The sequence below is a fragment of the Penicillium antarcticum genome (assembly GCF_028974205.1).
Source record: "Penicillium antarcticum strain IBT 31339 chromosome Unknown utg000002l_segment0_segment0, whole genome shotgun sequence".
NCBI lineage: Eukaryota > Fungi > Ascomycota > Eurotiomycetes > Eurotiales > Aspergillaceae > Penicillium > Penicillium antarcticum.
The window spans coordinates 2,369,212-2,384,212 of NW_026695300.1; the positions used below are offsets into that span (position 1 = coordinate 2,369,212).

The 15,001-nt window shown below is 49.8% G+C and overlaps 4 protein-coding genes across 4 annotated transcripts; 3 read left to right on the forward strand and 1 right to left on the reverse strand.

Annotated features, from left to right (window-relative positions):
• Window positions 1-431: 431 nt before the first annotated feature.
• N7508_001871 (uncharacterized protein) lies at window positions 432-2,970 on the forward strand (the record flags this gene model as incomplete). Its single annotated transcript, XM_058459937.1, has 6 exons — window positions 432-451; window positions 499-527; window positions 607-816; window positions 892-1,402; window positions 1,452-2,098; window positions 2,147-2,970. The coding sequence occupies 6 exons, from the start codon at window positions 432-434 to the stop codon at window positions 2,968-2,970; spliced, it is 2,241 nt and encodes a 746-aa protein (XP_058323469.1).
• Window positions 2,971-6,929: 3,959 nt separating this feature from the next.
• gprM lies at window positions 6,930-8,526 on the forward strand (the record flags this gene model as incomplete). The annotated part of the gene is made up of 3 exons (XM_058459938.1): window positions 6,930-7,092; window positions 7,140-7,294; window positions 7,342-8,526. 3 exons carry the CDS (start codon window positions 6,930-6,932, stop codon window positions 8,524-8,526), a joined length of 1,503 nt encoding a protein of 500 aa, XP_058323470.1.
• Window positions 8,527-11,197: 2,671 nt separating this feature from the next.
• N7508_001873 (uncharacterized protein) lies at window positions 11,198-11,994 on the reverse strand (the record flags this gene model as incomplete). Its single annotated transcript, XM_058459939.1, has 2 exons — window positions 11,198-11,506; window positions 11,560-11,994. 2 exons carry the CDS (start codon window positions 11,992-11,994, stop codon window positions 11,198-11,200), a joined length of 744 nt encoding a protein of 247 aa, XP_058323471.1.
• A 1,824-nt stretch (window positions 11,995-13,818) lies between these two features.
• N7508_001874 (uncharacterized protein) lies at window positions 13,819-14,879 on the forward strand (the record flags this gene model as incomplete). The annotated part of the gene is made up of 4 exons (XM_058459940.1): window positions 13,819-13,894; window positions 13,973-13,990; window positions 14,052-14,272; window positions 14,323-14,879. The coding sequence occupies exons 1-4, from the start codon at window positions 13,827-13,829 to the stop codon at window positions 14,877-14,879; spliced, it is 864 nt and encodes a 287-aa protein (XP_058323472.1). The 5' UTR covers window positions 13,819-13,826.
• Between the last annotated feature and the right edge of the window lie 122 nt (window positions 14,880-15,001).

Sequence of the window (15,001 nt, forward strand, 5' to 3'; positions counted from 1 at the left end):
CGGCCATGACGCGATCTCATCTTTTTTTTTTTCTCTGGCACATGTGGCCGATGCAGTTTCTGTCGATTCCTTTGTGAATATGTGTCTGATTTGTGATTTGATGTACCATATGCCGCTTTTTTGTCACCTGGATGTATGTCGCGAGGGACATTGGAGAGGCATGTAGATAGCCACGCTTGCGTGGACAATGACACGATTAATACAATAAATACCCTTTTGCGAGACCCTTCAGATCCTATAGATTTATAAATGCCTCAAGTGCATGAAGAATAGTAGATCGGACATTTCTCCGTGTAAATCCGTAAATGCTTTGGGGGGAACAATTCTGTGGGGGCCGTCCCCAGGTCACCTGCCCGCCCCCCGCAAGTCGATCTCCAGGTTTTTGTCTCCCCCATCTTTCCTTCGAATGTCGCTCCGCATACCATTTCGGTATGAGATCAAGAACTGGATGGTAAGTCTGACTCAACATGCCCAGCCGTTTATACTAACAAATAATAGCTTAACGTGTCGAACTCGAAAGCTGAAATGTAGGACCTGTTATCTTTGCGCCCTGTCTGCGCTTCGTATCCCATGTTTCCCTTTGAACCCCGACTAAATCATCGCTAGGCGACGAGCAAAAGCCCGAATGTTCCCAGTGTCGCAAGGGCGGCCGAGAATGCCGCCCGAGCGAGGGTGTCGTTTTTCGTCACCAGCAGAACGCGTCGATGAATCGAAGTTCTGATCAATCACCTGAAGGTCGTGGGAGTTTGAACGGATTCTATTCGTATAAGAATACTTTTGATAAGGATAGTGTGTGGTTAGATGTCCCGAAACATGGTAAGAGACCAAGAGGATGATTGTTTTGACAAGTTGTGGATCTTTTGGATGGATGCTCATCTTATACCCCTGCAGTCATATTCGTCGATAACTCCGACCCATACGCCGACGACCTCGAAGCCTCGCTGGGAGGCGCTGGTAGTTCAACGCTGGCACCCTCGCCAAATCACAGATGGGGCAGTAGTGGCTCTCGAACAAGCGATGCCGAGACACAAAGATTGGAAGCGTTGTCGGCGGTCGCATCACACGACCGATTCCCTTATTCTCCTTTAGAACACTCCGTCTCGGATAGTGCCTCTTATTCCTCTCCTCACGGTGGGCGGAGCATCGCTCTGCCCCCGGCTTCTCCTGCCATGTCGCTGTCGTCCACCAGCAACAATACCAATATCAACTTCCTCCTCAACCCTTCCCATTCGATGTCGCCCCCCATCGATCCAAGCATTCAACTCGCTGATAGGAGTACGACACTGCCATCGCGGCCGGCACTCTCACAGAGAAGCATGTCTCATGCACCAGATGATAATGCAGAAACGGATTTCGAGACTGCTTTCCTCCTTCGACATTATTCCGAAGGCCCGGGATTATGGTGAGTCTTTTGTCCTCTGCTTCGATGAATGAAGAGTAACAGATCCCAGGATGGACCTCTTCGATCTAGGAACGTATTTTGCATCATACGTCCCAGTGCGAGCAAGATCCAACCCGCTGTTAAAGTTCGCAGCATGCGCATACTCAGCCAAGCAACTAGGCCGTGTGAAAGGCGCAAAAGCCCCCATGGGTGGTGTATGCACACAGCAAGCCGCCATGGAACTGTGGCCTGATAAAGACCCCGATTTTGCATGGTATGGGGCCAAGTATTATGAAAAAGCAATCCAGCTGTTAATGAAGGAGCTTCAACCCGATGAAGGCCCACCTCCACTGAGTACGCCCGAGGCGTTTGGTCAATGGCAGGCTTCAGAGTTGTGTGGTGATGCAGGTAACCCGCGTAAACGCCGGAGAAGGGGTTCTGATAGTCGGCTTTCGCATGGAGTTCATTCGGACGAGGTACTTGCCGCAACGGCCATTTTGTCAGTATATGAGTTTCTCGATGCAGCGGGACCAGCGTGGAATCGGCATTTGAGTGGTGTGAAGTCGCTGCTTGATGTCGCTGAGGTGGGTATGATGCCACTTGAGCAACGTCCGTCGCCTGGAGACGGCCCGTATCAGACGGCCAAGAAGTCAGGGCTTTCCAAAGCGCGACGGGCGACGTTTTGGAATTTCGCCAGACAGGACTATCTGGCAGCCTGTGAGTGATAATCTTTAATGGGTCGTGTTCAACAACTAATAAACGCAGTCATCAATGAAGGCCACACAAGGCTAAACACAGACGACACAGTTCTCTGGACAGAAGCAGGCCTGCTCCTCGATAATATGGGCTTCATCCGCCCAAGCAACACAGGCGCCGCAGGATACCCCGAAGGCGAAGACATAATGAAAGAAGACCTAATAAGCAACGGCCTAGTCTGGATCCTATCCAAAATCGTCAACTTCATAAGCTCAGGCGACAACATGCATCTAACAGATAACCACACCGTGCCAGGCCCACTAGGGGTAACCCAACAAGTCCTCCTAGAACGCTGGCACAGACTCGAATCCGAACTGGACGCCTGGATCAACGGTGTCCCAGAAACATTCAAGCCCTGCGCGCGAATCGACTCCGCCCGCCTCTCCCACCACCGTCCACCAGCTGAAAACGAAGACACCTCCACCCTGCAAGAAATCTGGTTCAGTTTGCCCATGTGCGCGTCGACCATGCAGCATTATCATATGGCGCGCATCCTGCTGCTCATTAATAAACCGCACGAGTCGACTAGTCGTCGCAGCACGATCACCCTGCGTCTTCAATCGTACCGCTCTATCGAGTCGGAGATTGCATTCCATAGTCGGGAGATTGTTGGCATAGGACTCTCGCGTCCAGATGGTAGTGTGCGAATCAATTCGCTGCAGCCGCTGTTCGTTAGTGGACAGTGTTTGACTGATCCGCGTGAACGCCAGACCACTGTGAGATTGCTTCGGAGTATTGAGACTGATTTGGGCTGGGCGACTGAGTATCGGGTTCAGCAGTTGTTGAAGGAGTGGGGGTGGGAGGAGAGTTCGACCCGGTCGCCTGGTTCTTGAGAGAGTCTTGTTTGAAGACTAGCTTGAGTCCATCTTGACTATCTGAGACCAGCCAAGAGTTGAGAAATGAGGATATGAGGTGAAGTGCACGGCATCCGCATAGATAGCCGAACACCAGCCCTCTCTCCACCTCAACCTCCACACCCACCAGCCACGCCAAGAAGTGGCATATACGTGAAACCGCGTGCAGACATCGCGACCATGATATGTATGGCCAGCGACACGAGTGATGAACCACATGTTTAGTATAAGTTATAGTATTAGTATTAGTATTAGTAGTACCCAGGGACAGAAAACAGAAGAATAAGAAAAAGAACAAAACCCGCTCTCGAAAAAAAAAAGACTCAAAAGTCAGACACTAAACACATTTCTGCAACGTTCGGGTCAGTTTCCAGTCCCAAATCTTGTTTTCGCACACCCGAGCCCGACCCGTCGATCAGCGGGGGGGGGGGGGGGGGGGTAGGGCTGCCCTTGAGAGTCTACCCGAAGGGTGTCCCCGGGTGCCTAGGACTTAGTTACCTAGTTACCCAGTCTAAGTGTACTTTTGCTTAACATTTCTTCACACTTCCACAGCCCAATGTAAATAGACACCCATCATACCTGCAATACCCATACCTCCAAGCTAATGTACTTCGAGGCAGGTTTCCCGTTAAATCACTACACTATACTACACTACAATGTATGTTGTCACCGAATCCACTCGCCCCCACTGATTTACCATCTCGGGGGGCAACTTATCCGAACACTTTCTTTTTCGTCCTTGTCTACAGTTGTTTCCGTGTATTTCCTTCGGTGTCAGGTCCCGCGGCTTACTTTGTTTGACTTGCCGGGGTTGTGGGGTGTGGGGTTTACTGCTGTACTGCTGCTGTGCAAGCAAGGTAAGGTGCGAGATGCCTTGCCTACTTGCCTACTTGCTTGGGGGGCTAGCACATGTAAATGGATATTGGTATAGAAGGTGAGAGAATGGAAAGTATAGCGATGTTTCATCAACTAATGGTCTGGTCTGGTCTGGTCTTGATACTTGGGTGGTGGTTCTAGGCTGAGTGTGATGTGATATGAATAAATGAAACCGATGAAATGCAGTCGGGATAGACCGAGCTGTCGGATAGATGAACTTGTATGAATTCTTTCTTGCAGCGTCATGTGAATTACTGGAGAGCACGTGGGGCCGTCTAGATTCTTGAGGGAGTGTCCTGGACTAGCAGCGGTGTTCGTCGGTGTTGGCTGCTAGCCCTGCACGCTCCATCACGGCTCTAGACTGTTGTTGCACTCTAGCAACGGCATTTATTGGTATCCGCTATGTTTCAAGCTTGAGTCTGAATGGGAGTTGGCTCGATATCACTCTCACTGTTAGCGTGGATGTTGATGGGTTTGCCTCTGGATGCAAAGCCTGATATTTCGCTTGCTGGATGGGTTGTGGCGAAATGACTGAATGGCTGTGATGAGATGGGATGTGATAAATGCTGTAGTGACATCCTCCGCCCTGAATTTGACCGGGCAAGTCGATCTTTGCTCGCTATGGTGGTAATGCTATCGTCTACTCACATTTCCGCGGGTACAGGGTGAACAAGTATAGTTCGGACAATAATCTTCCGGTGACAGTGTGTATTCGAATAGTATAAAACTAATCGCTTGTCTTCGCATGGAGGGTCAGTCTCAGGCTATTAAATACAAAGTGTGTTTACTAATGCCAGCAAGAAAAGATGATAGCTCACAATGTCCCTCGGGGGCTTCGCACTGCAAATGTCTGAGGCATGATAGTCCGGGCCCTCACAGCTGACAGTGTTGCCTAGTTAAACCGGATGATATGAATACGGCTAAAATGTATAGAACAAGAACTTGTATTCCTCTGGTCAGTGTTTGCATCCGTTTGTTTGTCTGAATGTCTGAATTCCCCTGGCATCAGACTACGTATATCAGATGCGTCTTGCTCTGGAATGGTCTCTTAATGAGCTACCTCTGGGTGCGGGATTAGAACATCTCTTGAGCGCTGATACCAAGTATATGATGTACTTGTATGGGGCTCGCACGTCTGGATGACTATGACGACATTTCAAAGTATGAAAGCGAGGGGGAGCGGGTTGACTCACTTCTGTATGCAGCTCACGATGCTTCTACCGGCATTGGCCCATTCACCTCCGACAACATGTTCGTGCACATATCACTCTGCAAGAAAATCATCCGTGCATCTCTTCTGCCGCCAACCGATCTGGATGCAGCTGTTTGCACAACATGCCCACCACGGACTGTCCAGATTAACAGTCAAACAATTAAACAAGCAGTCTACATATCTCCAGATAACTTCAAAAAAAAAAAAAAAAAAATAAGGGGTCCCAGGGAGACTGGGGTGATTCACAGCGTATGCGTTGAACACACACCTCAGACAGGCAAGCGATGGAGCTGCATCTTCCAGACAGCGCCAGCCAGATTAGTATCCAGATTCCCAGTTGGAGTGTAGCTGCAGCATTTGACAACACCGCCAGTAGGAATTTGTTAGAGTATACTTGCCCGGAGCAGTCGATCGCAGGTGGTTACCATGTTTACTTGTCCCGATGGGGAAATTGATGCCTTGTGTTGATGCCTGACCAACTAGGCACCCGACCCCCCTGGCACTGCCTGATAATCCAGGGAACATTCCCAAGGTACATTCTGCTTGTTTCCAGCCCTCTCCGTGTATTCTGTGTCGATCGAAGTGAATAATGACCAGATGAAAAAGGGGAAAAGGGGTGCTAACGCAAGAGGTCCAACATTGGTGGCGGGGTCACCTAGCGCGGGCGTTGGGGCTGTACAAACCGAAATGTGAGCGTTGGATGAAGAACACAACTGGACACGATGGAAATGAGCGATCACGATAATGAGGGAAAAGCACTGCGCCAAATCGACGATTGTACTCTACGTCGAGTGTTTGGCTGGCCAGAGTCACGGGGGCTGAGTGGCCGGCGCTAAACAAAGGAAGAAGTCGATGTGATCTGCGTATGGGATCCTGAGATAGCGTTTTGGCACTCGAATCCGATGCGAGTGGTGGATAGAGAGAGCAGTCGTGAACCAACACGAGCACTGGGATGCTGTGGCACGCCGTAAGTAGAATCAGCTTATGGGCGATAGATCGCATCTTGTGTGCCTTGACATGGATTCTCCGATTGGTCTTGTTTAGGGGGCGAATGTTGGAGACGATCACAGCGGGAGGCGGGTTGGTGGGCGTGATTGGGTGGCTTGACGCGACCATGGATGAGGTATTGTGATACTCTATGTCCTGGAGATGGAATTCCGTGTCCAGACTGGGGAGACGAGACTGGCATTGGAATGTCGGGACATAACCCTTTGGCAGGGGGGATATGCATGTCCAGCTTTGACTCAAACCTATACCTGTCAGCTGTCAGCTGTATAGCCTCGCGAAGAAACGAAGAATCGAAATGCAGAACTGTGGAGGCGAGAATACTTGTAAATGATGTACAGGCCGGTACATGTATGTAAGTATAAGCTAATTAGGTGCAATTGTATGGCACACTAACGCTAAACCAGTATAGTCCCGGGGCAAGTTAACAGGGGGCACTTAGATCTAGACCAGATACACCAGTGGCGCCAGACATGGCCATTCCTACAGTTGCAATTATACAACCTCCACGGGTGAAGTGCAATGTTCACATATTTCCACCAGGTTGGTTGAAATCCCGGTCACTTCTTCACGTTCCTCGAGTTCCAGAATGTTGGTTCAAGAATGTAGATCGTTGCCCCCCCTGCATGTTCGCTTCCAGGTAATATTACCATTGCCAAGGGCTCGGAATTGAGTTTGATCCAATTGCCCTCGTGTGAGAACAGACCGTGGACCGGTCTGTCCCCACCGGCTCTATATACTACGTGCCGTTCCCACACTTAGCCTCCCTATCTTGATCTTTTTGACTGCGCGACCCTCTCGCGCTGGCGCGTTTTCTCAATAGGATCATGCTGCTTTGCCCATCATGGCTATGAACGGAGACTGTCCAGCTCCTTTCCTACAGGAGTCCCTCTTCCCTAACACCGGCGGGTTCGTCGATGGTCGTTACTGTGAGAATCTCTCTTATGGCAACAGTAGTTTCTCATGTTGTCTGCCATGTCCGCTGGCTGAATGGAGATATGACACTGGTGAGTAGGAGATGCTAGGTATATGGTCAGTGTCTAATGCGCTACAGATTTGGATAAGAAGATCAGTGTCGCGAGCTGGATCAGTGTCGCCATTCTCCCGCTCTGTATATTCTTGCTGATTTCCTACGCTGCGTTACCGGTCAAGTGGACTCATCGCCACTATTTGAGTATCTGCTTTACACTGGGCATCTGTTGCATGGAGGTGAGTGATTGCGCACACTATCATAGTCCCATACTCACCATGACTAGATTGCCTTCATCATTCCCCTCGGTGCTAAGCCAGAACAATGCTACAATGCCATCACCCCCAATGACATGCACTCCAATCTCTCCTGCGCCTTCTCCGGCTCGTTCTTACTATTCGGCGGATGGATGGTCGTGATATGGAGTTTCATTCGCACGATCGCCTTCCACCTGCAAGTCTGCTGGGAAGTCGTACTCGGTCCCAAGTTCATGTGGGGAGCCTTCGTCTGCGGCTTCGGTATCCCAGCAGTTGGCCTAACAGTGATGCTCATCCTAACGGGTGTATCCTTCCGGTTCGGCGGGATCTGCCATATCAACGTCACCCACGCTCTCCAAGACTACTGGATCCCAATCATGGTCTTCGCCGCCGCAGCGCTCTTTTTCCAACTATCAACAATGGCCTACTGCACCCACATCTACCTCCGCTCTCTCTTCGACAGATCAACCTCGACCACAAACAGCTCCGGCCTGCCCTCCTACAATTCCAGCGTGCGCACAGTCACAGCCCGCCAGGCCTATCGCCGAATCCGCCGCATCCTCCAACTCCAATGGCGCGGCATCGCCCTTGTCGTCATAATCATCGCCAACGTCATCTACTTCGCAGTAGTATTCATCGAACTGGACAACGCCACAGCCCCAACCGCCCAAAACGTCGAAAACGCCACTCCCTGGCTCCTCTGCCTAGTGAAAACAAAAGGCGACAGAGTCGGCTGCCGCCCCGAAGCAGCAGCAATAGGACCCAACGAAGCAACCCTGTTAGCAGTGGTCATCCTCCTCTCACTAGTGGGCTTCTGGAACTTCATTCTCTTCGCCAGACCATCAATGTTCGCCGGCTGGCTAGACCTCTTCAAGCGCGCCTCACGCCGCAACGAATTCGTCTCGGCAGACGCACACACCCGCTTCGCCGATAACAAGGGGTTCGAAATGCTTACTGCATCAGTTAAGAGCCCCGATACGTTTATGCGTTCGCCCAGCCCCGTCGAGCACAACCATATCCAAGAACAAGAGCTTTCCCGGAGTCCGATCGCAAGTCCTAGTCCGACCTTCGATCGGAGAGCCCACTTCGGCCAGGAGGCTCGCTATATTCGTCCATCCATGAGCTTTTCTGGGCCCAGACCTCCTGAAAGTCCGACTCCTGGCCGTGAGTGGGATCCTCAGGCGACTTTTGCGCCGGGCCATGCACGAGATTAATGTTTTTTTTTATTACTGTATTTGTTACGTTTACATGAGTTTATTATTATTATTATTATTATTTAACTAAAAGAATTACTTATTGAGGCTGCTTTGCTATCCTTGATTGCGACACTGGTGTTACAGGGCGTGTGTGTATGTCTCACTTGCGTTTGCCATGGAGGCGTCAGGCTAGGAAAATTTCCCACGTGTGTCTAGTCGTTTCATCTTCGTCTCTAACCTTGAATGGATAACAGTAACTAGAATGGTGGTTCCCACACTTATTTTTAATACATCTTCTCCGTAATGTCCACTGTATACGTCAATGAAACACCAAACATGCTATGATTGCATCCCGTACTCGATGCTCCACTGTGACTCCAGTTTCGTCCCCACTCATCTCTGAAAAGCAATTTAAATCTCAATTTAAATCTCGATTGAATCTGTGCTGTCTTGCCTTGTCTATACTACTCTACAATCTACTCTAACCTAGAATTGAACCCCGCATCGGAATGTCCCTTGAAATAGAGTAGATAGCATAGTGGTAGTGTGATAGTGATAGGAATGGAACACGATACTGTCTACCCTGAACCCTGTCCAGCACTGCATACTGCATCGAACTCCTGATCCAACGTTCCAGGAGTGGGTTCTTTATGTAGTTTTAGCGGGTGAATCCACTGTTGATAGTACTGATCACCACAACCCACGAGGCTGTATCGTATATGCACGCATGCTGTACTCTACACTGTATCCAAAGTCTGCCAGACTGGATGGAATGGCGACAGTGGATACCCAATCCACTCCCAGGATACTGTAAAGATAGCCCAACCCCTAAGCTAACAAAAGAACTTAGCAACGCAACGCAACACACGTACCACGCCCACCAATACGAGTACAGTCCCACAGAAGTGCACCAAACCCCAAGAACCAAGTAACAGAAGATTGACATAACACTCCACTACCATAAACTCTACTCAACACCAAAACCCGGTAACTACCCGTCGCTCAAACAATCTAGAACCCTTCCACAGCCATCCCCAAACCCAAACCTCAAGGCCAAGACCATGATAGTGTAACCTAACCACGGGCTATGCAAGCAAATCCGGAGCCCGTCCCAAAAGGCCCTCCCAACACTAAAAAGATAGAAGGCTGAAACTAACCAGCCCCAACGCGGCAGGAGACCCGTTCCTGCATTGACTCCTGGTGGAGTCGGGAAGTCGTGCGCCCCGTTGGAGTATAGACTCCGGTGCCCTGTGGCGCTAGTATTTAGCAGTATTAGGCTAGTTTGGTGGTAATTTTGATTCGGTGAGATTTCTAAGCGATTTACTTTACTTTACTTGAGTCCATATCGTAAGGTAGATTCATCTGGTACTGGTTTTTGAAGGCTACTGAGGGTAGGGTCTGGGGTTCGGGGAGTTTATTAGATTGCTTTTTGGTGGGATTGGGATGTAATGGCGAGAGGGATTTCTGGGCTTCCTTGGGGGGTTACCTTTGGGGGGTCTAGATTTGGGGTGGTAGACGTCAAGAGTTTGAGATTGACCCTGTGCGACGGTTAACTGTCAGATGTTTCCGAGGATGGAGCTGGCTTGTTGTTGGGTCGCGGATGGGGAGTTTTCGGGGAAATGCTAGGCTTCATGGTTAGTTGGCTTACTTGGCTGGTCTGTGTTCTATTGTTGTATGCACTTGTCTGGTAGTCAGATTGATTGCTTCAATGCATGTTAACGGGCTGGATAGTTCAATGGTACGAGATTGAAGAGAGACCATACTGTACAGTCCCAAAGAGGCAAACAGTGCCCCGCATCCAAACCTCGGCAGAACCACACCCCGAACCCCGTTCACATTCAGTTCATTCACAGTCCATCGACATCAGTATCCAAAGAACGAACCACACCGATCGGCGCGATCAAGCCTCCACTACCCCAACCCGCCAAAGTCACATCGTCGACATACCAAATGAGCATTAGCCCCCTTCCCCCACACACGCCCTAGGTTCTAGTTCTAGTTCTGGGTCTGGTACAGGGATTGGAAGTCGAGCACCCGACATTTTACCACGCCGGGCCTAAGACCCAGGAGTGCGGCATTTACGGAGTACCGGGATCCATGTTCATCGCGTGGTGTACTTTTAGTGGCAAATAGCACATGGCACATGGTAGGCAGATGAGATGGCATGTGTTTAGCGGGGAATGTCGTGTCCACGCGTTGTCAATTCAAAATCCGGGGGTTGGATCCGGGGTAGACGGCAATTGACTGCGAACGCTTTTTCATAATGGGGGGCATGGGGTGGAATGGGGAGGATCTACAGGGATTGATTTCGCGCTAGGGAGCCTCATGGCGCCGAGGTACATGTGATTTCTATAGGCTCGTTAAGGGGTTTTTTTTTTGGTTGTTAAGTTTGTTGAATTGGTTGCTAATGGCGATAAAATAGGTTTGTGGTAGCGCATACTCTAGTTAACTTGTAGCCCTAATATCTTCTCCATACGGAGGATATACAAGTCTACAATACGGAAATTTCACAGTGTCTGAACATCCGCTGGGATGGTAAAATAAGTACGAAACTAAGAATCAAGACAAATCTACGGAGTATATCACGAGCCTGACAACACAACGACAAACACAGGACTCGATCTAGAAACCAAAACACAATTCAAATCTTGCAAACAATATCAAATCAAAAGCAACCACAAGCGATTGTCTACAAACCACCAGCAGCACAAATCTTCTCAGCCTCATCGACACGTCCCGCATATCGAGTGGGATAAGCCGAACCCTGCACCTTCTGGCAAAGCTTCCCAACCTCCATAGTCTTCCACCCACTGACACCCTTCATACCCTTAAAGAACTGCGCAGCCGATTTGGCCGGATCCATATCGGCAGCAATACTGGGATAGTACTTGGCGCGCTGCTGGAAGATGCCAACACTATCATAGTCCGAGCCCACGGCATCGTGGGGGTAGTTAAGTGAAGAGGGGACTTTTTTGTTGGCATAGATGAGAATATTTGACTAGAATGTGTTAAGAATGATTCAAGGAACTGCAGAATTAGACTAGACCTCACCTCAACAAGAGCAGTTGCAATACCAGCAAGACAGCCCTGGCGACCTAGATCCTCCTTCTTCGCTTCTCCGATGATAGCTTTGGCATGCTTGGACTGAGTGGATGTAAGGCCAGGTAGATTTCCGCTGCTGCTGCCACCACCACCACCGCTGCCACTGTTGCATTTCTTCGTCACGTAGCTGGAGCTACCTGTTTTCACGTAGAAGTCCGCGACATAGCAGCCATCGGCGGTCTTGTCCCAGATGCTATCGCCTTTGATGTCTGTGCCGGATGCTTGGCAGGTAATTGCAACATCTGCGCCCTTTTTGTAGGACTTGACTACTGAGTAGGATGTTCCTGGACCGGAGCGGCAGTTGACGGTGTCACCGGTGATGGGGTAGGCGTTGATAAACGGGGAGAGCAAGGCAACGGAGAGAGTCACGAGTTGGAAATGCATCGTAAAGATTTGAATATTGAAAATATGTTTATTGTAGGTTGCCGATTGCTGAACCGTTCAGAGTAGTCACTTCTGCGATGTTATGAGCCGATGAATGAGAAGAATTCAGGAACTCAACAATGCCTTTATACTGTGACAATCCTTAATCACTATCCTCAGAATGTTCACCTTGAAGAATGTGACACCCCGATCTCCCATTTTGGACCCCACGGATCTCGTATAGGGTATCCATCGCAACGGCAGTTATAATTCGTATTCGCAAATTACCCCCCGAATCCCGTGTCAGGGCGAGCAGTGTATGGGGCTGAAAAGGAGAGTCTGCAGGGCCAAATCTATTTTCGAATAGTAGATCTCGTATATCCCCGTGAAGAGTTCAATGGTATGCAGGTGCTTGTTATTGACAGGCTTAATCGGAGCATGGCTGATGCTTGGCAGTCGTGTTCCTGGGTCCTGTCTGTCAGGGCACAACGGATAGACCCTAAATATAGAGGAGATTCTTGCAGATCACCCGTATTCGATCTCGCGCTTTACTAGGGATTGGGGGTCTTGGGATGGGCGTTTTAGTGTATGCTGCGTTGGAAAGCTGTTGCTTTTCAAGAGGCCGTTGTGATAATTTTAGAGATTAGCGTTCTCAGTAATTTGATTCTCCTGTATTTCTGTTAGTCTCTCTTTTCATGGCGTGATGGATAAAATAATAAACTAGGATACCATCTTTTCTCGTCCCAAGGTATACTTTGCCTTCTTGTAAATGCACACGGCCGAGTCTTCGAGTGGGCAAATACATGTGTGATAGTCTAAGTACGGAGACACTGAAATGATTTTGTTTTCTCCATGGAAGACCTTAGGTCTATATATGCCGGTGAGTAGTTGAGAATGGGACTACCAAGCCGGAACTCCTGGCAGAGCAGACTGAAGGACAGGAGCAATATCTGAGACATAAGCTATCGACCCTATGCATTAGGCAGGCTGCATATCTTAACGAAAGGTCTTATCGAGTAACAAATCGAAGTGCCATGATGTGATCTTTTCAAAGATAGGCTAGATAAATATATGCTAACTGTCTCTCTATAAAATGATACTCCATTACCCTTCGCTGGTGCGGGGTTTATATGAACATCCTTTGGCAGTAGTAAGAAGTTTGCCGATGACATTTGGCCCCAGTACATGTCAACCCATCTTAGCCAATTGGGCGTAGCAATTGATTTACAACGAAACTAACAGGCCAATGTCACAATGCTTCTTTTTTTGCGGATCCCCCTTCTCTCAAGTGCATTCTCTATTTGTTAGATCGGTGTCCTCGGGAATTGTAGTCTACGTCTCCATGGCCGTTTTGTATACGATTCCGGAAGAGCTCGGATCGAGCTTGAAAACTCCGAGATCCCTCGTCTATTTAGATTAAACCCAAAAGATAAAGATCTAAGCATGATCTCTATCCACAATTAATCCATGATCTGCCATAATCTAGCGGGTTTACGAACTATTGGAGAACCCTGCAGGTGGATGCAAAAAGCCTTAGTGCATTGGAGCGGATCTGTCACACCGACTGTCGAAGAGGCCAGATACTCGACAACCAAAAGACTCAAAAGTGAGCGTCTTACTCTGTACATGCCTATAGACAAACCTGAATAAATTTCTCGTATAGTTGCATCATCCCGAATACCCGACGTCACTACGGCAGAAGGCGGAGAGTCGAAGCTCCCTGTTGTGTGTTACTTGTCTCCCCGCTCTCCCCAGCCACCTTCTTATCTCCCACAACTCTTCGCGTTTTCGCTTTTCGCCTCTTCATCTCACCTGGAGCATCTCTGATCTCTACTTTTTGCTTAAAAGTCCCTATGGCTCCTCCTCCTCCCGCGACCTTGCCTCTGGGCGAGAGACTCAAGGCTCTCGCGCAGACCCTGCAGTACGTCTCCTTTGCTTTTTGTCAACCTAGAACACTTCAATGCTTTGTGTATCAATACTAATGAGATGATTGTTGCAGGTTTGCTTGGTTTGTTGGGTAGGTCGACCTGCTAAGAACACGACGACGGCCCGAATTCGGGATCACTAACAATCTCTAGACATGTGACACTGTTGCTCTCGGTCTTCCGCTACACCCTGTCTTGCATCTTCTTCAACTACTACTCCTCCTCCGCCCAGATCGCCTACCGCTTGACCTTCATCTCGGCCGCCGTCACCTATGGAATCGTGGTGTACAAGGGACACTTCGCTCGGGGTGTCCAGGGCACTCCCGTCCAGATTTTCACCAAGCTTCTCTCCGATGAGAATGTGCAATACCTTGGTGAGTGCTTGTGATGCGACGGTGATAATTGGAGCTAACAAGGACATCAGGAATGGCCCTTGTCTGGCTGTACTCCCGCCAGCTCATCCTGGCTCTCCTCCCCTTCAGCGTGTACTCGGTCTTCCACGTCGCGACCTACAGCCGCATGTACCTGATTCCGACCTTGCAGCCCGCTGCTCCTGGCTCCGCTGGCCCTGCTTCTCCCTCCTCCCCCTCCAAGCCTGCTGCTAAGCAGTCCCCTCTCGCTGAGACTATTGGCCGATTCATCAAGCAGTACTACGATGCCAGCATGGGTGTTGTCGCTACCCTCGAGATCGCCCTTCTGTTCCGCCTGGTCCTGTCCGCCATCACCTTCTCCAAGGGCAGTTGGGTCCTCCTGATTGTCTACCTGTCTTTCTTCCGTGCCCGCTACGCCCAGAGCTCCTTCGTTCAGCAGGCTGTCCGTCAGCTCACCGCCCGTGCTGACGCCTCTATCTCCCACCAGAGCACTCCTCCTCAGGCTCGCCAGGCCTGGGAGGCCATCAAGGGTGTTGTTCGTCAGGCTTACGAGGTCACCGATATTAGCCGCTACATTGGTGGATCTACCGCTGCCAAGAAGCCCCAGTAAATGTCGCAAAGACATGTGCTAACTACCTTGCTTTCAAACCCGGAAGCTCCTTCCACAACGTGTAGCTTTGGACAATTGCTAAAGGTGCTGATGCAAATTACGATATTCAGGGAACAATCTTC